Genomic DNA, 22,690 nt, shown 5'->3' with positions numbered 1-22,690 from the left:
GAGGGGAGGGGAGAAGAGAAGAGAAGAGAAGAGAAGAGAAGAGAAGAGAAGAGAAGAGAAGAGAAGAGAAGAGAAGAGAAGAGAAGAGAAGAGAAGAGGGAAAAAAAAACAAAACAAAATCAGATTTTTTTTTTTTAAGAGAATGATGCTTTGTACAGACTATAATTCCAAATCCACTATCAACTAGCTACATCAACTCACTCCTTCTAACTATGCACTGGAGTCTAAAAAAGGTACCTCCCTGGTCTACACATCCAGAATTTCAGCTGTTGCTTGCAGATACGGCTTTCCTGGTCCTGAGATATTTCCCTGCATCATTCACCTTCTGAAGATGCTTCTTTTCCCGGCTCCCTGAAAGGTATTGCCATACTCACTTAGCACAGACTTCCAATAACAGACAGAGACATAATACTATCAAGTTGATCAGGATGCTGAGTTTGGAGAAAGAGGCTACACAAGGCAGAACTACAGAGGCAAAGAGGGAGGGGAACAATTCAGAGGGGAGGGTCCAGCCATACTGAGAGTCACAGGATTATAGGGCAATTTGAGAGAAGAGGGCAAGAATAGAAACTAGTGACTACAACCTGGAGTTCTGGCCTAGATAGACAGTCCACCCTGGCTATACTGATACCCAGGGCAACTAACTTGCTCCCTGAGCAGCTCAGTTTCACCAGCTATTAAAAGAAAATAACTTTGGAAAACAGTGCCTATGGTTCTGTTAAAGACCAAAAGGAGACAATGCATTAAAGCAGTAGGAGTGATGTCTGATGCCTCATGTTCCTGGGCAAATAGTAATACCCACAGAGAGTGAAACAGCCTCCTAGTTTGGTGATGAGATAGTTGCCATCAGTTTCGACAAGGTCAAGGGGCACAGTGTTTATGGGATGCAGGATGGGTGGCAGATACTGCTACATATGTGTACATTCAAGAACAATATTCAGAGGCAATGGGAGGGGAGGTCGTTTTGAATTGCACAGGAATTCAACCAAGAGGAATGGAAGGGAAAAGAGGTATTTTAAGAATTGTGCTCTGTTCCCCCTCCCTATTCTCTCTCTGATCAGTGGTAACAGTTTGCCCACCAAATGCTGATAATTGCTCTTCAAAGAAATCGTGCCTTGTGGCTGATGCACCATACATTACTCTCAGGCTATTCTTCCTCCACTATTCCATTAGACCATCACAGGTTCAAATCCCAGCCAATTGCTACCTCAGGGGACTCTACTATTGGGCTGTACTGTTGGCATCCTGATATGTCCATGGCCAGACAAATTTACCTTTATTATTTCTCTACCTTGTGTTTGCTTCCTTTTCTTTGCAAATCTGCCTCACTCAGAGATAGCTGCTACCATCTTGGGATTGGGAGATAAAAGGTAAGAAGTAGCATAGCCCCTTGTATGTAGTTAAAGACTATGTTCATCTCAGCAGTATCCAATATCATTCACGTTGACTACAGCATGAGTGACACCCCCTAGTGTTGTGAAGGGAAACTGCACCCCTTGTGCTATAGCCCTGTAGCAGAAATGAGCCTTGTAAGTGGAGACATTTAAAAAAACAAAAACAAAAACAAAAACAAAAACAAAAAACCAACAACAGAATTGAGAGCATCTTTAATTGAAATTTCCAGGGACAACAAGCACAGAAGGCATATGTGTAATTGCTCCCAAGGCCCAGCACACCAGCTGGGATGTCAGGAGGGCAGTTACAGCCTTCGGGCAACTCATTAGGGCAGAGCAAGGATGGATGGAGAGAACAGAAGCCATGTCCTGATGAGTCATCGGTGTGGTGTCCTTTCCAGGATCTGCCTGGGCATCCCCATGGGCCTTCTGGCCAAGGACTGACTAAGCACAGGGATGTAGAGTTGGCAGAACGTCAAAGGCTGTGGGGGCCCAGTGATAGCTGAGGGAGAGACATTTGTGAATGAGTGTGATGGAGTGCCTCTGTTTGTTTACACTCAACTTAGATCTGTTTCACACAAGCGGAGCAAACAAGTGTGAGAGCCTATGACGGTTGAAACGGAAGACTGTCTGACCAGCTGCTCAGGTTGGTGGCTGAGCTTCTCCAGTGTGAACAGCAAGACTCACGTCTTGCCAAGAGTCCTACAGATGACAAAATGTGAACAGACCAGCATTTTAATACTCATCTCTCCTTTATTTTCTTAATTAGAAAAAAAAGTCCCTTTTGTTCTGATCACAAAATACCAATGCAATATGCTATTGAAAATGTGAGAATATACAAAATAACAGAAAATAATAATTTCAGCATTTGGCAATGATCATACTCCTATATTCATTTATGGTACTTTCCTCTATAGGGTGCCCAGGCTTTTGCAGACATGATCTGGTTCATTTTGCCATGCTGGTGTGTGAAGATAGCTGAAAGAGAGCTGTGCATCTTGCAATCATCAACATAGGAAAGAAGTGAAAATAGCTCAGACTTGTTTTGCCCAGCGGTGATACCCTGCTGTGCATCACAATTATCTACCTAAGTACTGAGGCAGAGGCCATCACGATTTTAAGAGGTGGGGCTAACCTAGTATACGGATGTGAAAGGTCTGGTGTCAGGAATTTTGATCTCTTCACTTGTGTGGATTTGCCCTCCATTCCAAGTCTGTATGCTTCAGGCAGCAAAATGAAATGTAATCATGCCTCATAAAGATGTTGTAGTCTGAATATGTCATGGGTAGTTCTATGACTACCATGTTACTGATAGGAGTTAGTGACTCCTATCAGGTGGCCCAACGTGTTTGTCTTATTACCTGTAATGTTAACTTTTACCCATGATGTGTTATGTTGGCTGCACTCTGGATTCTGAGGGAGATACTTTGAAATTAGGAAACATCTCTGATAAACGTCTATCATCTTGGTTTAGCACTGACCTGTTTCTCGTTTGAATGGACTATCACTGTGATGAGTTATCGCTGATGATTGTCAAATGACTTTCTGAATCCATCATTTATTCTTCATTTGATAGTTGGCAAGTTATATAAGAAAAATGTTTCTCCTCTTTGTTACCTATTTCCCTATTTCCTACCTACCTACCTACCTACCTATCAGTATCTGCACAGACAAAAGGACAGACAGGACAGATGAGATAGATGGTGGAGAAATGAAGTGGCCTTATGGATTTATACCTCACTCACTGGAGTAGACCCTGCTTTTCTTGTCCTGGAGGTCATAGAAGCAGGCTTGTCAAGGTAGTTCTGTGTTATTTTGAATGTGCCCATTATTCTTTGAGAATTGGTTTCTCGCTGCTGTGCTGGAGCCATGGCTTAAGCGGACCTGGGGGAAATTTTTCAGGAAATTCATATCCGGTTGGTAGCTTGGAATCAGGCACAGCAAGTGTATTTACATCATGGAAACTGGCAAGTGTCAGAATAGCTTTATCCCTCCAGATCTGGTTGTTAAAAAATTTACCAGCATATCACCATTTCTGTAACACAGTGAGGTTTCAAGATCTTCTTATATGTTAACTGCCTAGTTTGGTAACCATTTGCTTCTCCTAGGAGTTCTAAAGCCTTTCAGTAGAGGTTAGCACGTAGAAACCAGGAGCACAGAGCCAGTGAGTGTGGTACAATAATCTAAGGTGGGGGGTGTAGAATAACAGACATTGTGTGTGTGGTGTGCCTGTGGCCACAGACACTAGAAAATGGATGTATATAGATGAAAACACACATACACACACACACACACACACACACATATGCAAAAGAAAATATTAGAAAAGTTAGAAAAAGCACAGGGATTTTCTGTGCTCTCCACCCAGCTTCCCCATCTTGTACAACCATGGTATAATTGAAATTGGAAAACTCCCAACACTCCAGAAACAGGCAAGAGGGTCAAAAGTTCAAGGTCATCCTCAACTACACAGCAAGTTTGAGACCAGCTTGTCTCAAAAATAAAATAAGACAAAATAAAAACAAAACCCTAGGAATTAGCATTCTCATTGGTACAAGCTGTTTTAGATTTTATATGTTTTTCTACTAACACCTTTTTTTCTGCTCCAGAATCCAATTCAGATTACTATGTATTTGTCCATAAGAAAATACATGTACAATTTTACATATCCATCTATCAATTTATCCATCAAGCTACCCAAATCTCTGTCTATCTATAGGTAAAGCTAGCTCTCATGCCTAGAATTCCAAGACGCCACCATAAGGCTTACTTAGCTTTCATCCCTCCCATAGTTAGCACTCTTCTTTGGTCAAGGAAGATGGCTCTCATTTCTTCAATATTCTTCCTCATAACTAAACCTCACTGTAAGTAGTAAGGTTGCTCGTTCCACTCAGCTGCCCCACTCAGACATATTCATGTGGCTTTAGATAATGTCTTTCTGAATTGTCCCTGTCCTCACACAAGCCCATAGGATAAGAAAGAGGGAAGGAGGCGAGTTGTAAAAATGTCTTCCTGTCTTTTCACCTCCCTCCCTCCACGTGTTAATCATACCTCGATGAAAATAAATTGCTTCACATAGTTCATAGTAGACATAGTAAGTAGAGTTTTTCCATTAACTTTGTTGTTGATATTGAGGACCTGTGGATCAGGTAACTAGAGATTTTCAAGGATGCAATGGTTGAAAACATTTGCAGACATGGACACCATTATGTACTTTAGAGACTAGGATCTAGACATGCATGAATTAAGTTCCTTTAAAAGTTAGACTTGCAATTTTCAGAAATACTTCACAGTCCAAACTCATTAGAATTCACTGACATAAAATCAGTGTTTTTAGCTCAATGTGTATGATCCACCCACTCTAGCTAGTCCAACAACAACAAAATGTCTGCAGTCATAACCCAAGGGCTCTAGGAATGGAAACTCCCTTCCCCTCTCCTCAGTTGAGAACCACTGGAGCAAGTGATCGGCTGGCTTTGTCTTACATAAATTCTCTGTTTTCAATAGATTTGAGAAGCATGATCTTTAATTTTTCACTTAAAATTCCCAATCTATCACTTCATGTTAGTTCTCAGAGATTTAGACCACAACTCACAGAAATAATGTACAATGAGGCAGAAGATCATCTTAGTTGTTATTCAGAAACCTATCAACTTGTATATCACAGAGTCATGAGAGGTCCAAATTGGCAGTGTTAAAGCTTCCTGACAGGACAACAGGACTTGACCCAGGAAAAGCACAGCAAGGAAAGGCTTGGCAGCCTTTAAAAAAAAACTGGAAGCATTACCTCCTGGCCTTCACTGCCTCCTCTCCTTCTGATTTTATATCCTCCCTAAATGGAATGCTCTTCATTAAAGAAACATTAATTATCTTTTTGGGTTCAAGCCTAGCCTTAAACAGTTGAGTAAAAAGAGGCCATGGATTTGGAAAACAGCAAGGAGGGGTATGGTGGGGGAGGGGTTCAGAGAGAGGAAAAGGAAAGGGATGTAACTATAATCTCAAAAGGCAAAAGAAATACTTACATAAAGGAAACAGTGGTTGGATCGATGCTAGATATTAATCAACTGCTCTAAGAGGAAGGAGGTTGGAAGATGGCTGCCACATCTGACAAAGGATTTGACTTGTCACAACAGTTTAGGGAAGGTGGAGAAGCCTGAGTCAGAATCAAGTTAAATTGCAGTAGAATTATTTCAGTCTCTGTCGGGGACTCTTAAACATTTTTCTCAAGGGCTACTAGGCAACCCTCAGATCACTGCAGTGTATATAAGTTAACACTTCACATTTTGATGGGGAAAGAATTTGGTGTTAAAGAACTAGGATGGTTCAGCTTGTAGAAAACAAAAACAACAAAAACAAAAACAAAACAACTACAAAACCCACCTGCTATTTAAGCCTATCAACTTTCGTTTGATCCGGGGAACCCATGGCAGAAGGAGAGAACTGACTTGCAAGAGTTGTCCTTTGACCTCCACATGCCACGGGTCACATGCCACAGGTACACCACTTCATCCTAAGCCAATGCCTAGAACAGTGGCTTCTGGAATCTGATTTGAAAAAAGAAAGTGGTTTTGTTTTTTGTTTGTTTGTTTGTTTTTCCACAACCAAGAATGCACAGAAACAGACCTTTGCCCCTGATTATTGAATGAGATTGGAAATTCTTCTAATGTACTGGTTTTAGTATCTAAACAGCACTTAAGGTAGCTTACTAGTATTAATTTAGCAGGTGGGCTTATATATAAGATCTGATTGTCAAAGGGAAGAAGAGTCATTTGGCTCAAGAACTAAAGAGGGGGCTCATAATGGCTAGGTCTGTTTCCCATCAACAGGTGCTGGCAAATTACCAGGAGTAACAGGACATTCTTTTAGACTTGGTACCTGACTAGGTTAAATGTAATGTCCCCACCGTTCTCATAAATCCCCAAGGTCATTCTTGCTATCTCATGAACTTCTTATTCTGCAGCAAATCTTGTTGGTTTCATTCCCTTTGTCTCCTCCTACTACTCCACAGTTCCCCTTACATAAGTGCCAGTCAGAAAGGTGACAGTGAAGAGTTATAGTTGTGGTGGAGAGTAGGGGGAATGAAAAAGAAAGGCGGAGGCGAAAGGAAGCAGAAAAGGATTTAGACATGGGTTTCTTGGACTATGCTTCCAAAAGGGATAATGATTCTTTCTTGGTGTACTTATTGGCATTCATTGAGCAGCATATAGTTTATTTTAGCTTGAGTTTGTGATGTAGCATCTATATTTAATCCTGCAAGCTGTCGGGCAACTCATATATTTACAAACACAGTCCCAGAAACAATGTGTTTGCTGGTCACATCTGTATCTTTAACGTCTCGGAGCTCTGTGTTGTTTGGCACAGCTTAGGGCATTATCGTTTTACATTCTGGTCAGTGCCAAGGCCCGAGTAGGGCAGGCCTTGGGCTAAGAGTTCAGATTCAATGACAGGTGTGGCAGAAAGCCAATAACAGGGGATGCATTGAGGACTGAAGGTCAGGATGGAGAGTTGATAGTCAGCCCCACCTCAGTACTGCAGCCGGCATAGTGATGAGAGATTTCTGTGTGCTTGGCTTGAGTTTATTTTGGCTTTGCAAGCCTCCAAGTACTCTACCTGTATGCAGAAGCTCTGCTGGAACTCAGTCTGGGGCTTAAACAATGAGAGCTACATTGGTGGAAGGAAGCGCAGAGAGTTGAGTGGTGGAGAAGGCCTCTCCTTGAAATACGGAGTCTCAGCTGTTGGCAAAAGTGTGGAGTGGGTAACAAAGCTGTACTGTGTACCAGGGAAGGAATTTGGACACGCCTAAAGAAAGGTGTCAAAAGGCATCATTCCATGAGTTTTGGTAGCAAAAAGCCTAGCCTGTTGCCCAGAACACTGGAAGATGAGCTCCAGGTTACAGGGAAGCGCAGAATAAGGCAGACTGTGAGAAGTTTTACAAGTGAAGTAAAGGAACTAATCATTGGAGACACAAAGGTCAGCAAGAATCGTAAGCCTCTTGTTCCTTGCAGAACCTTGCTAAGATTGGATCCTGAGGAAGAGAGACAGGAAATTGTGGGTACATGCTCAGTTGGGCATAAGACAATGAACATAAAATAATAATTTATTGTTTTTATTTATGTTATGTGCCTACATGAGTTGTTGTGCGCCATGTATATGAAGTACCCATAGAGGCCAGAGTGTGTTAAATCCCTTGAAACCGAAGTTATAGGGAGTTGCGAATCACCTGACATGGCATGCTGAAAATGGATCTGGGGCCTCTGCAAGAGTAGTGAGCTCTCTTAACTGCTGGCTGGTCTCGCCAGACTTTGACTTTAAGGCTTTTGAGCAATGGTTCTCAAATTATATGTCTTTACCCCCAAAAGGTATTGCCTACCAGGCATCCAGTATATCAGATATTTACATTGTTATTCATATCAGTAGAAAAATAAGTTATGTAGTAGCAATGAAATGATCTTATGCTTGGGTGTCACCACAGCATGGAAGACTTTATTAAAGGGACACAGCATTAGGAAGGTTGAGAATCGCTGTTTTGGGGGAAGCTTCCATGAATTATCACTGTGCTCTAACAAGCCGTGCAGAGAGGAAGCTGAAAAGAAGCCAAGAGCTCCAAAGAAGCAAGAGGGCTTAAGTATCCTTAGCAAATCTGGAAGCACAGTGGTTGCTTTCTCTGCTTTTGTCCTTGTAGAGTTTAGAGGATTCCTTGGTTCACAACACTGTATTTCAGTGACATTGACCAAAAGATGTCTAGACTGACCTCTCTGCACCTACACCTCCTGTCTTGAGTCTGTAGCATTTATGCTTGTAGGCATTTAGATGGCACTAGGATTTCCTTGGGAGAATATTACTGGACTTCTGAATTTTGCCCTCTGTAAAATATATATAATACAGATGATCCTTGACTTTTGATGGAATTATGTAGAGATAAACCTACTGTAAATTGAAATTATTGAAAATGCAGTTAATACGCTAATACCTAAAAGGAACGTCACAACCTGCCACCTAAGAGCAGGGTAGAGTATGAATGGTTCCCTCTGGTGATCATGTGCCTAGGTGGAAGCTGCCTTTCCCTGATGCTGTCCAGCACCACGGTGAAGCCAAACCCTTTAGTTCGTGCCATTGTGAGGTCAGAGGTCTGAACCCGAATCAACCTTACAGGGGTTTGTGAGCTTCCGAGGAGTTAATGTAGGACAAGTGTTTAGATTGGTGCCTGGTCCATAGTAACAATAGCTGGACATACTTGAAGGGTTTCTAGCGACAGCTCCAGGACTCACAGGTTTTAGATGTCGAATATTTCAGTTTGTCTCTGGCACAGGTGAGACAGAATCAGAGCAAGCTCCCTTTTCAACATTGAACCTGGGTTTCATTCCTGAAGCAGCAGTGCAACCTTGAGGTACTCCTTCCACTCCTGCGGCTGCGCTTTTCTCCTCAGCAGAACCACGTGAAGGGGCTTCCATCACTGACTCTCAGCTGCATCCAAACCCATTGCAGAGGTTTTCAAGTTTATGCTGAAATATAATATCCTCCAACTGAAGATATTTGCCTCCCTTCTGTCCTTCCTTCCTTCCCTATTTATATTCCTCTCCTCACAGTCTCCCAGCACATAGAGTATAGCTAACCACCCATGGCTGCTCAGAGTCACTGGGTCAGAAGAAAGGCCAAGTAACCGTGTAATCGGCACTGAGCCTACCTTTGAGAGGCTTCTTGGAGAAGTGGATCGGAGGCATAATGGACAGTGGTGGACAAGGAAGCTAGGAAGCAGTGGCGCAGTGACAGGGCACAGTGTTTTAGAATTGAGGGGCTTGAGAATGAGGGCCATACTTCCCTGGACTGAGACTCAAGGCCTCTGCTGTAACTACTGAGTACTGTGAGCCGAACCTACCTATGCTGCTTTATCACTTATAAACAACCAGAAAATTACCAAAAGAAAGGAAGGAAGGAAGGAAGGAAGGAAGGAAGGAAGGAAGGAAGGAAGGAAGGAAGGAAAGAAGGAAGGAAGGAAGGAAGGAAGGAAGGAAGGAAGGAAAGAAGGAAGAAAGGAAGGAAGGAAAAGGAAAAGGAGCCATATTTAGTGAAGGGTGTCTATGGACTGTTTCTTACATTAATAACTTGTAATACAGCAATAGAAAATATGTGAACACACACACACACACACACACACACACATACACACAAAGGTCTCAGCAGCAGAAGTCACACTTTTTAAGCACTTCAAATCCCCTCAGCTGTATGTAGTATCATTGTTATATTATAATCCCTCTTCTCTCTAGAGACCGGGTCTTATGCAGCCCTGCCTGGCCGGAACTCACTATGCAAACTAGGCTGGCCTCAGTTTCACAGAGATCTGCCTGCCTCTGCCTCCCAAGTGCTGGGATGGAGGGGGTGTACCACCACGCCCAGCTTCCATTTTTCTTTTCTTGAAGTCTACTCTAGGAGCCATTTCTCTTTGGAGTGGTTCACAGAGAGGTCTCAGGATCTGTAAGAGGAGGGCAGATTGGTTTGTAGGGGGTAATAGGAGCTGCCTAGGAATTTTAAATGAGGAAGGAGATGGAAAGGTTTCTAGCGATATGGCTTTGATCCATACAGAGATGAGAATTTAAAGGCTCAAGGCATACAACTTTTCATTAAACCCACCTGATCAGCAGTGCTCCCTTTGTCTTTTCTGGGGAGTCTTCCTGACCTCAGGAGAGGATGTGGGCTATGCTCTCTGACCCCAGCTTTATCATGCGAGACTCTGGATCTGACAAATCAGTTAGCTTGTCTGGCCCAGGGAAAGAGCCAAGGACATCCAGCAGACAAGTATGAAGCCTTAGCAACTGACAGATGACTCTGTCCTTGACAAATGAAGCTCTAGTTGTCACAGAGAGAAGTTTATAAATTGGGAGCCTCAAGGGGATGAAGCCTACAAGGACTAAGTGCCACAGAAACCATCTGTGTATGAGTGTTGTGAATGTGGAATTGCTTGTAAAGCTCAGAACACAATCTTCAAATTCTGACTGTGTAGACCCTGCTTAATAAGCAATTGGCTGATTGATGGACAGGGGTGAGCCACAATAAGGAGAGGTGAATTATATAGGCCTCAGAGTCACGATATCTGGGTTTTGAGTTTTGCTTCTGCCTTCTCTGGAGTGGCCTCCAGAGAATCTCATTGCCTCTCTCAGCCTCCCCTCTTAAAGGTCTCAAATTAATGTAAGAGCATTTAGTAAACAGTAATTATGATTAGTTCCTTTCTGCATAAATAGTTATTAATATTGACCTGATTCTAGGCAGTGAGGAATATATACATCCTCATGTTGGAACTTGATTTCTGACTAGTGAGGGACATGTGATTTTAAATGCAGCTCCCCTGGTTCATGTCAGTCTTGGGGCTGAAACTGGAGGTCACAGACGGAGTCTTGGGAGGAAAGTGGCAACAGACATTTCACAGCTGCTGGATTCAAATGAGGGGGACGCTAAGAGCTACTGAAGATCTGCGAAGTGCAGCTAAAGGTCCTTTACTGTCTGTGCTGAGCCGGTGTGCAAAATGGTAGTGGTCAGTCTATCAGAGGGAAGAACCCAGACCTTGATGGAAGCCAATAGCATCTCCTACCACCACCCATGTATGGGATGCTGTCTTGTCACTCCTTCTGTCTTCCCTTCCTTTCTAGGATAAACAGGTTTTGCATCAACATGTTGTGGATGACAGAAACAAACAACACTTCCATGAATTTTTTTTTAAACACTGACACCCTCAAACTTCTTCAAGAAAACAGCTCCTCAATAAAGTTGGCCAATTAACCACTTAAATGGCTTGAAAACTTATTTAATGTCACTGCCTAATCACTTTATGAAATGTCACTGCTCCAGCGGGCAAAATGTTCTGCTTCACCTCTCATCCCTCTTCTGCTTAGCTCTTTCTGCAGCACAGGCCCCCCTAGCTCGTGTGCCCCTTCTATTTGCATAGAATTGTGGAGCTTCGGTGTTGAGCAGGATTGTGGGGATCATTTATCCTCATAAATCACTTCACAGAAGGCTAAGGTGAGGCTCCCACAGAAAAGTGTCTTGCCTCCAGGCACTAACTTGCAAGTGGCAACTCCTTCCTATAGCTGTAATTCATGGGACTGGGGTGGATCTGCAGCTGAAGAGGACCACCTTTTCCACTGCATTGATCCACTCTTAGCCATACTGTTCTCCTCTGTTTAAAAAGATAATTTTATTATCCACACTTCATAAGCAGTAGCTATCACATACATATTAATTAATTTGTATGGTATTTACTAATATATTTAAAATTAACAGCTTTATTAATCAAACTACCACCCTTACACTTATAACCTAGCTATACACTTAACCCTTCCAGGATGCAATACCTCCTCTTCAGTAATTGTCTTTTACCATTTGTTTGTTGGTTTGTTTGTTTGTTTATGCTGAGGATTTAACACAGAGCACCACACATCCCAGGTGGTTGAGTCAGCCACTGAGTTTTACCTCCTGCTCCATAATAATTTTCATTCATTTTTCTGTATCATCTACTTCTTTTGCCAAGACTTCACAGTAGCAGCTTAGGCCATAAATTATAATTGTGTCTTTATTCTGAAATACCAAACACATGTGGAGAAGGAAAACGAGAGAACTCGAAAGCAACTCATACCTTTTCAGCTGGGTAGCGACCTCAGAGAGGCGGTGGCATGATTCGTGTGTTACCATCTTGAAGATCACACTGTCTACTTCTCATATGACCTCCCCTTATACTTGATTTTCTCTATTGGCAAAACCATGACCCATTTAATTCATGGCTTAAAGGACAGATTTGAGCTTATGCACTCAGACAAAAAAAAAAAAAAAAAAAAAAAAAACAACTACAGCTTGTTAAACTTGTATCTTTGCTGAAAGCCAAATTATCTCTCTGGGTGTAAGACTGCCTTAAGTGTGGAGAGCAAAGGAAAGTATTCATCCTTTTCAGGTAAATGCTAACACTTTTCCTGAAGGGGCTAGCATGGCCCCTGTATCCCCGTCCTCACAGGTAACATGGAGGCTGCTCAGATGCTCGGCTTTTGAAGGCATGATGGGAAAGGCACTACTTGTTATCTATCGTTGCTTATTAATAGTGCCTCCAAACGCTGTGAGAATTTAGACAGTCGAGATTTGCTTGATAGATTGCGTTACAAAATATTCAGTGATAGTATTGTGAAGAATAAACAGAAAGTGGCCAAAAGCTATTCTCCCCCTTCAAAAGCCTGATTTTCATACAACTGTCAACCAGCAATTTAACTTGTCTTAAAGAAAGAGGAAGTTTTAAAACCCATTTAAGGATCTTCTTTTTTAAAAAGAGACTTTTTAGTCAAAATGTCTTCAGATCCCCAGGAAAACCACTGAAGCGGAAAGCCTGTGATTCCTGGGCCAGGCTTTTCTGGGGAATGGGGAGCCCTGAATTCAGGCGTTCTTGCTGCGCTCAGCAGACATTGCCCAGCAATCAAAATCATTTGACTCCAAAGCTGATATTCCCATAACAGGCAGGTTCCAGATCATTGTGAGCTCTGAAAAAAGTATAATTACAAACAGAGCTGACAAGAAGCATGCTTAACATAGTCTGATTCTTTCAGTTTTTCCAGTATGTGCTCACCTGTCCTGAGGAAACTCTCATGAGGCAGGTGGGGTGGTGGCTACCATGACTTAGGATACACAAGCACCAGTCTGTCCAGAGGCCAGGTGGCTGGACCAGGCTGTGTCTTGTCACAAACTTACAGTGACTCTGATGAAATACATGGCATTTGATGCAGCTCATATACTTGATGACGAAAATGTACACATGGTGGTCTTAGATGGGAGAGATGATCAATACTGCTCTGTTCCAGGAACTGCCATGGTTGTCTCCCCCCCCTCCCCCCAGAGTAACATCCTGATTTCCTCTAGGAAGCATGAAGTACCAGACCCTTGGCAGGATAGGAGAACTTGCAATAGCTTAGTGTGTTTGCTTTGCTTTCCTGTGGCCATGTAACAAACGTTAGAGCATCTATAGTAATACTAATCTATTACCTCACAGTACTGCATACATGGGGACATGTTCGTTCACAGTACTGCATACATGGGGACACATGTGGAGAGAACAGAGGACAGGCACCGTCTGCCTTTTCTTCTTTTCTTTTCACTTGAGACAGGTGTTTTCATTGGAATTCACCGGGTAACAGGGGAGGTCCTACCAGCCTGTCTCCTCAGGGTTCTGATAAGCACACACTAGGGTATCTGGGGTTTTCTGTGGAGCTATTTTAAGTGGGTTGTAAGGACACCATTTAGGGCCTTGTCCTTACAAGGTAAGTGCTTCACTGTCTGGGCTGGCTCCCCAGCCCTCTCTCATAGCTTTAGTCACCCAGAAGCCTGGACGCAAGGGAGTCCAGTGTTTGCTCCAGTGTTCACGAGCCTGAAATCAATGTGCTGGACATGGAAACCAATCTTTGTGGGGTGCAAAGTCCTCCTCCACCACACATTTGCTCCCTTGCAAGTATAGGATGGCAGTTCCCACGCCATTCCTAGTGGCTGGCTACAGATTGCTCTCAAGTTTAGATGAAACTTCTGGTTTCCTGCTCTGTGGTTTCCATAAGCAGTTCACAGCATCATGGCTATTTGTTCTATGTTGGGTCAGCTGTTTTCTTCTAAAGACTCACGTGGGACATCGTCCAAAGTTATCCACAAGTCTTAGTTTCCACCGTCATTGAAGCGACTGTCTGGACTTCAGCTTCTACATTCTTCAGTTTTTAACTCAAAGTCAAAGACTAGAACCCGAGAGCCCATCTGACTCACAGGCCCTACATGCTCAAGAGGGCAGAACTATGGAGAACATGTCTCTAGGGCTTTGAGGGAGGGGTCACTATAGGATCCTCCTTCCCACGAGCCTTTCCCAGTGCTTGTGCATTGCTACCTTACTTGTGTAGCATACTGGCCTCGTCTGTCAAGGAGTTGCGGTTTCCCTTAATGAACAAACTTCCTACCCCTCCATCAATTTGTCTTTAAGAAACACAGCAATATTTTATAACAGGAATGAATTGCTAATGGTAGAGCTTCAGGTATGGCAATAAGCACCTGCTCACATATTGTCGGTTCTTAGCATAATGTCTGCCACTTAGGAGTTCTCATTTATCTTTCTTCAATGGATGAATACGGGAGTGATTAAATGAGAAATATTTTGGGCATCCTCATCAAATTGTTTCAGTATAAAAATTGTCTACTTCTTCCACATGCAGGGATGGTTCCTCCTTTTAGTTTGAAATCACTTTTCTTTTCCTGGCAATGCAAGCTTATTTAAAAAAAAAATACATTTGGGGATTTTCCTTCTATGATTCTACTTTTTTTTTTTTTATAGTTAACTTTTTAATCTATGTGGAACTAAGCTCTCAGTGTTATGTATAACATATTCCATTCTTGTCCTCACCCAGTTAGTCTGTGATGGCTTTGTTTATAGACATGAACCGCTCGCTGGGTAGGGTTTTGAGTTCTTCTACTTCATTGATCAACCTGTTCGATTGTGAATCAGCATCATCTGATTTATTTTACTGATGCGATCGTGATCATGTTTTAGGCTTTGAAGAGGCAGGCATGTTGTTATTCTTTCCCCAGCTTGGCTGGCTAAGCTGGGGCAGTGTCTCTTACTCCCCGCTTCTGCTTCCGAACAGCACAGCATCCTTAGGCAAGCAGCCAGATCAAGGTCTCCTTGTTGCATATTTTCCTAGCTGAACTCCTCTGGCTCCTATCATGATAGACTTTGTAGTTATAATGTCTATCTAACGAACTTTAAGAATAGGGACAGCCTCTAAGCAGCTCCCAGCACCCAGCTGCAGATCAATAACTGCAAGGAAGAGCAAGGGTTGTCTGAATGTCTAGACTCGCAGGTTTCCTACTGTCCTTCCATCCTTGCATACAGCGAGCGACCCTGAAAAGCATCCTGCAGCAATACTGAAGCCTCTATCTCTCAGGCTCAGTATAACTTTGGAGCTGGGAATCCCAGGATTCACACTTACCTCCAGCAGACCCTTTGAGGTCTTCTGGATTAGTGAGCTAACATACCTCAGTGCTCCTGGTGGTGACTCTGGAAAGAGGCATGGCATATTGAAGCCCTCTTTGCACACCCCTGCAAGAGAGTGAAAGTTCAGAGAATTGTCACATCTGCCTCACCCCCAGGCATCCCATCTCTAGGCTTTGGCAGCCAGAGACAATCCTCAGACCACGAATTACAGGTACTGGGCGTTGGAAGTTGTTCTGGCACACGCTGAAGTGGTGTTTGGCGAGAGCCACGCACAGAGTTCTGACAGCATGTGCTAGAAATTAAAGATTGGAGAAACGGCAGCAGTTCCAGGAAACCTCACAGTACTGAATGATTCCTTGCATCTAGAGGTTGATAAAGGTGACAAGTTATGCTTAGACAACGTGTAGGCACTGGAATTCAGAGGCCTGTGATGAGTCACAAGGCAGCCAGGAAGAGAGAAGGACAGAAGCAGCCTTATTGCAGGCATCTTCCCTCAAACTCAGAGAATTCAGGGAATATACTCATTGACTCCTTCAAGACAGATGTCTGCCCGCATGCTCTGTGCACTCAGGAGCTGAATTAGCATGGCAAAAGACAGAGGGGGTGCGCTTTCTGGTGAAGAGAGGAGTTCCATGGATTCTTGCTGTGTGGGCTCCTCTGATCCCCTATTCTGACTTGATCACTACATCGCCTTCAATAAAAGAATAGATTAGATAGCTATAAGTCTGCTCCTAGCCTACTGCCAAGCTTGGGAAAGCAACACTCAGTCCATAAGATAATTACAGAACTATGTAAATATGTTTGTGGGAGCCCGTGTAGGAAAGGCACTGGGATTTATATCCCCTGAGCTTAAACGCTATTCTTTCTTCTTCATGGCTGGGACGACATACATCATTGTCTTGACCTGAGACCCCCTTTTCTCATCTGGAAGATGCTGACAGTGGTGTTTCCCCATACGTTTGTGTCTAAAGAAATAAAATCATACATACTGAGCCCTCAGCTCAATGCCTTAGGGCATCAGTTGGTTGTACTACGGCACTCATAGAGAGAATTTCCCCCTCCAGTTATATGGATGATGCCCTCAGACAGGATGTGGCCCGTTACCCACCTTACATCTCTTTGTACTTTTCTAGTTTGGAGCCCTGGAGGAGCAGCACGGAGTGGGAGAGCTTGGCGAGAGAATGAAGACACTAACCGCCTGGGAGAAGCATGAGGTGGCCGTGCAGCTCTTGGTTTAGAGGGCTTTGGCCGGAGGCCGCCCCATGGGCAGTCCTGCTGGCGCTAGGCGTGCCCGGGTGGGTGCTGGCTGTCTCGGCCACGGTGGCCGCTGTGGTCCCGGAACAGCATGTCTCCTCGGCTGGCCAGGCTCCCCTGGACTGGCTGCTCACAGACCGAGGCCCCTTCCACAGAGCCCAGGAGTATGCTGACTTCATGGAGCGTTACCGCCAGGGGTTCACCACCAGATACAGGATCTACAGGTGAGTAGAGTCTACAGCGTTCAGCCAAGGCAATGTACAGTGGGCATGTCAAGCCTTAAACCCTAAACTAATCAGAATGCCCTCAAGTTGAACTGGAGGTGAAATATAGAGAAATATCAGGTAGCCTGTTGCATGTATGTTTTGTGTTGTTTTTGTTTGTTTGTTTGTTTTTTGTTGTTGTTTTTGAAAGAAGAAAACACATACAAACTAGAAAACCTGCTGGTGCCTCCTGGGGACTTAGCAAAAGGGTTTCTATTTATAGATTGTTCTGCTTATAAATTGAGGACAAATCAGGCAGCATGCTGACAGCATGTGACCCAGGCTGCTGGAGGAGGCCAGAGTCAAATACTGGGCCCAGCTTTAAGTAATGGGTTAGGGACTTTTATGAGGTGTAATTACTTAGCCATGCAAATGAAGGAAGGGAAGCTTCCCTATGGCCTCAGAGGTCTGGGGAAACTGCTGGGTCAGGGACAAACATACCTTCACCCTTGACAACAACCCAAGCTCAGCTCGCTTTGGCCATGGGCAGAGGCCCATCTTTAGGAACATCTCATAAGAAAGGAAAATGGGTATGTCTGGTTAGTCCAACATATTCCTGGGTGCTAGACCACACCACAAAAGTAGAAAGCTCCTTACCCTACTGACCCAGCAGGGCTGGGGCTCATACAAGTATGTCTCTGGTTTCAAATTTCCCTTTGACCTTTGGGAATTCTTTCCCATTTGCCAACTCTCTCTTTTTCCTTGCTGAACTCGTCAGCATTAAAGGCACCATTAGCCATCCGGGAGCTTCTCTGATTTAGTGCCCTCTATTTAAGAACATTTCTTTTCTAAATTAGTATGTTGTCATTGTTGTTGCTACTGTTGCTGTTTTATTTTGAGACAGGGTTTCCTGCGTAACAGCCTCATCTGTCCTGGAACTCAACCACTGGGCCCAGTTTTTAAATCAATTTTAATGCAGAACAATAGGAAGAAAATATGGAACCAAGTAACATGAAATCTCTCATTCTTTAACATCTAGACATTTGGTCACGTTTTTTGGACATATGCATTTCTAGTTCTATGAATATACTTAAGTCTTTGGATCTCTTGCTTGGCTTAAGACTTGAAATTTTAATTAATTTGTTTATATTTTTATGATCTCTCTGTGGTGTGTGTGTGTGTGTGTGTGTGTGTGTGTGTATGTGTGTATGTGTGTATGTGTGTGTGTGTGTGTGTGTGTGTGTGTGTGGTCAGCCTCACATACCACACCACACCCATGTGGAAATTAGAGGACAACTCTTAAGACTTGGTTTCCCCCTGCCTTCCTGCGTGGTCCAGGATGGACGCAGGTCCCCTCAGTGCCTGTTGACTGAGATAGCTCATCAGCCTTAGTCTCAGCCCTATGCATGACTTAAGAAAATTTTCTCCTTATTTTAAGCCTTCCTAATTTTTTAGTGACATGGAAATGGAGTCCAGAAAAGTCACCTAACTTGTAACAAACACACGGGTTTAACTTTCCAATAGTCAGATGTCAGAGTCTGAGTTTGTAGACTAGAATTAGAGCTATTTGAAATCATTTTATTGGAAAGAGTTTTTTTTTTTTCCTTTTTAACATGTATAGTAAGGTAGTAATGTGTTTAGGCTAATATGGGGTATCAGAAACAAGGTGTAGGAAGATTATGGAATGGGAGGACAATAGAACCGACACCTGGGGAGTCCACTTACAATGGTTAACAACTCCCAAACTTGGACACAGAGAGGGCAAGACCAGGCAGCGAGGCAGCGGGTACACTAAGGACCTTCCCATCTTTCCTTGCTGGCTATATGCATCTCCTGTGCTTAGCCCAGGCCAGATCTGGAAAAGACTGCAGTTTATCCCCCTTGCTTATATGGTATTGGTTCTTGAATTATTTTTCTAAGAATACAGAAGAGATTCCCACAGAATCACTGACAGGGAGAGGGAACGACTTAGGCTTTGGATTGGCTAAACTAACACCTGCTCAGGCAAAAGCAAAGAAGCCAGAGTATGACCTCAAGGCTCAGTAGATGTGTCAGAGTCTAGGCACGTGTGCCCACAAAGTAAGGTAAGTTTAGGGTGCTCTTTTTTCCTTCTTATGAAAATTAAAACCTCTATTTTTAGCAGAGAATTCATCCAGTCCAGTAAAGTGAAATCTAATTTATCTTCCACAATTTGGTGTATCCAAGATTCAGAGAAGTACCATCTTCACACACACACAAATTTATATTTATATTTGAATTGAAGTCAAACTAAGAATCCTGCTATCACCATGTCAAGGAACTTGTAAAAGAGGACTAAAGCCTTTCTTGTTTGCTCCCTTTCTCCTTTTTTTTTCTCTTCTTGGTAGATTCTTTTCCCCTCACTAAGCCCCAAACCCAAGTCTAGTTAGTTTAGCAGCCAGTTAACTCCTGGGAGATGTCTCAGAATTGGCCCGTGGGGAGTCTCTGAAATCACTTTTGCACTATCAACTCTCCATCAGGTAGTAATGGTTTTCTGATCATTTAATGTGACAAGCTCTTCCACGGTGCTGTTCAGTCTTTCTGGGGTCAGTTATTGCACATGAACCTGTACTTGAGGAAACAGTCACCCATCACTCTAAAAGGAAAGCAGCACTCTGATTTGTGGCCCTTTGATGGGGCCAGAGGAGAATGGCCACAGGCCATTGCTCCAGGAGCCTTCTGGGAGGTTTGCCTTCAATGATTAAGCAAAAATGTTGCCTTTATAGATATTGGTAGGGCTCTATGTTATCCCGTTGTGAATTCTTTTATAGCCCTATTCTATTGGAATCCCATGGCAATTGTCGCTGATAAATTCAGAACCTTGCTTATGCTGACTAAAGCAGGTTACAGGAAACTGGGAAAAATATGCACTGAGTCATATTCAAATTTCTCCTCGACTACTCTAAGGGGGCTGAGGAGAAGGCAGCTGACAGAGAATACAGAGGGGCTTTGTGAAAAACTATTGTGTCCCAAGAAGAATGAGTCTTTCATTCCATCCTTTAAGGAAGCTTTTTGGTATATAGAAATCAGATAGTATACTTATATGCTTTCTATATAAAGAGGGATCAATAGGTAGCAAAGAATAAGATTGTCCTTGGGGGTTGGAATGTAAGAGTTACTTAATAAGGCTCTCAATCACAGGAGCCCTTCCTCTCAGCTGCAGATGCTTGCACAGCAGGGTCCTACTATTAACCCATCTGATCCCATGTGATTTTAGTTATCAATTTGAGAAAATATCTAACCATTCCAGAGTAATTTCAAGTCTCTCTACCCATGGACTTTCGGAGAACATTGTTTATTCTTTTATATTGGTTTTCTATAGGTGTAGGTGCTTAAGGGTAAAAGACTGTAGAGCAAGGTGTCCTGGCTCTAGTTGTGGAACTAAAGTTTATCAGCTGTTTGGTAAACTACTCAGTGTCCTTATTTTCCAATTCCCTTATTTGTAAAATGGAGACAGTAACGGTGCCCACTTCAGGACTGATGTAAAATTAAATGAGTTAGTTGATACAAGGCAGTTGGACTAGTGATTACTAAATATTACTTAATGATATTGGATTGTTTTCAATAAATGTTTGCCTGGGCAAAATGGTAAGATGAGATAGGAACCATAGCTGTGACTCTTATGACCTCTGTTTAGGGATTCGTGTGCAGAAATGGATTGAGAATGGGAGGATTCTTTTGTTTGTTGTTTTAGAGCACTTCACATTCACCCCTCAACCTGGCTCTCCTCAACCTGGAAACATGCATTCTCCCTCCCACCAGGGCTACTAGAGGAAGCCAGAGGGCTTTGGGCGTAAATGGAGCTGTCTTGGGCTTAGTTCTTATTCCTGCAGCCAGGGGTAGCAGAGTGGCAGTCCCTGATTATGTCCTCCAGAGACTGAGCACTGCAAAGGCTCCTGGGTCCCAGGGTGTGATGCTCAACAGAAAAGACTATGGGCTGTCTGGGCAAGCCTCTGTTAATAATAAGATGATCTTGGCCATTTACCTAAAAGCTTTAAGATCCTACTGACTAACCTCTTAGCCTTTGTTTCTCCCACAGAAACATGATCTAAACAACCAACCCACTTCTTAGACACCATTTCTCAACAGCTACTTATCAGGGCTGTAGAAACAGAGAGCCTGCCTCCAGTTCCATTTGTGACCTCCAATTTCCCTCACCCCTGCTTCCCCTCAGACTCCCACTATAATAAACACTTAAGTGCCTACCCTCTCTCAGCCATGCTACAAGGCAGATAGCGCCTATTAGGGTCTTTGACAATGAGATGGAGTTGTTCAAGGTCAGAGAGGGAGCCAATCACAGCCCAAAATAGCACCAGGGCTCCTGACTTGAAGTCTCCTGCTCATTACTTGAGCCCACGCCACTTCCCTTTGACTGCTAAGTGCATCTTCATCACAACACACAACCTAATCAGGCCCCTAAATTGAGACAGTGAGAATGTAAATATGGGTTCTCGAAACACTCTAGCAGTAATGCTCCATTCTCTCTGTTCTATAAATCAAAGTAATGAGCAATCTGATTTTTTTTTGAATTTCTTTTTGTATTAAAGTTTTAATAGAGAGATAATCATGGAATTGGAAAAATTCCAAGCCACTATGATAAAACACTTAAAACTCAGGGAGAGAATATATTAAAATTGAGAAAGTTAGGCACCATACAGAACGGTGAGTGTAATATGGTGCTTAGGAGAAAAGCAAAGCAAGGTGTGCTCCCAGAATGTTGGCCTCACTACCTCTGTGTCTACCTAACTCTTTTTGAAAAGGAAGGATCCGAGGTTCCATTGTGTTCTGGAAAAAAAAAAAAAGTCCACAAATTCCTAGATGCTACGAAGAAAACAGTTCAATGCCAAGTTCACGGAGGATATGCAGGAGCAGAGTCGGGGTGTGTGGTGAATAGCAACAGTTAGTAAGGCAAAAGAAGTCCACAGCAGGCAACATAGGAATAATCCTGAGAAAAGGCAATCTGTTTGGAACCAGACAGGATGCAAAATGAGATCAGTTAATAAGTCACATGTAAAGAAGGTGACAGGAAGAACTAAGTATTTGATCTACCTTCCTGAATGTGTGGTTCATGGGTTAGACCCATCACATCTTCTGATAGCTTTCTAAGGAGACAGACCCTCAAGTCTCTCCCCAGACCCACAGACTCAGGCTCAGCATTTAAGATCCCTGATTAATCACTATGGCCTTGAGACTCGAGGAATTCTGCCCTGATCACAGGTAGTGTGTGGAGCTGGGAGAACGAGGATGAGCCTGGCCTGGTGGCACATCCTGTAATCCCATCCTGTAATCCCAGCATCAAGAGGGGGAGGCAGGAGCATCACAAGTTTAAGGTCACCTTGGGCCTGTATACAAAAACCTTACATCAAAGCAAAAACAAGGGGAAAGATGGCCAGGGTGGATAAGAAGAGACAGTATCCAGGGAGGCCACCATCCCTTATCCTATACATCTGTAGCAGAGGCTGTCTATGAACAGGAACTATTACAAATGGAAGAGAACAGCAGTTGAGAGAGGTTAAATTTAGGAATTAATAGTACCAAGGCCCATGGAATAGTTATTAGTACATAAACTCATGGAATAGTTGCAACAGCTTAGAGAAAATTTTAAAAGCAGAAAAGGCTGCAGGGCCTGGGAGCAGCCTGTGGATGTCTCTTGGGAGATGGGGAGGTGGGGAGGCAGAGAGCAGCTTCGGATTCAGTCACAGGAAGAGCACCAGAGCTGATTTATCATCCAGACCATGTCCTGCTGACTAAAAAAATACTGATTTGGATAAATAGTGAACCCTAGGAGAGGCACCATCGCCAATTAAGAGATCACAATCCACATAAATAAA

The 22,690-nt window shown here is 43.2% G+C and overlaps 1 protein-coding gene across 1 annotated transcript in view; it reads left to right on the top strand.

Moving 5' to 3' along the window:
- Brinp2 (BMP/retinoic acid inducible neural specific 2) overlaps positions 1 to 22,690 on the top strand; it is a 103,053-nt gene that overhangs the window by 37,973 nt on the left and 42,390 nt on the right. The window contains exon 2 of the mRNA XM_021197706.1: positions 16,518 to 16,862. Coding sequence (XP_021053365.1) covers positions 16,594 to 16,862 — 269 coding nt within the window. The 5' untranslated portion in view covers positions 16,518 to 16,593. The remainder of the gene's footprint in view (positions 1 to 16,517; positions 16,863 to 22,690) is intronic.

Source organism: Mus pahari, chromosome 5, assembly GCF_900095145.1.
Source record: "Mus pahari chromosome 5, PAHARI_EIJ_v1.1, whole genome shotgun sequence".
Taxonomy (NCBI): Eukaryota; Metazoa; Chordata; class Mammalia; order Rodentia; family Muridae; genus Mus; species Mus pahari.
Note: the sequence above shows the minus strand (reverse complement) of the source record. Positions and strands in the feature narration are given on the sequence as shown.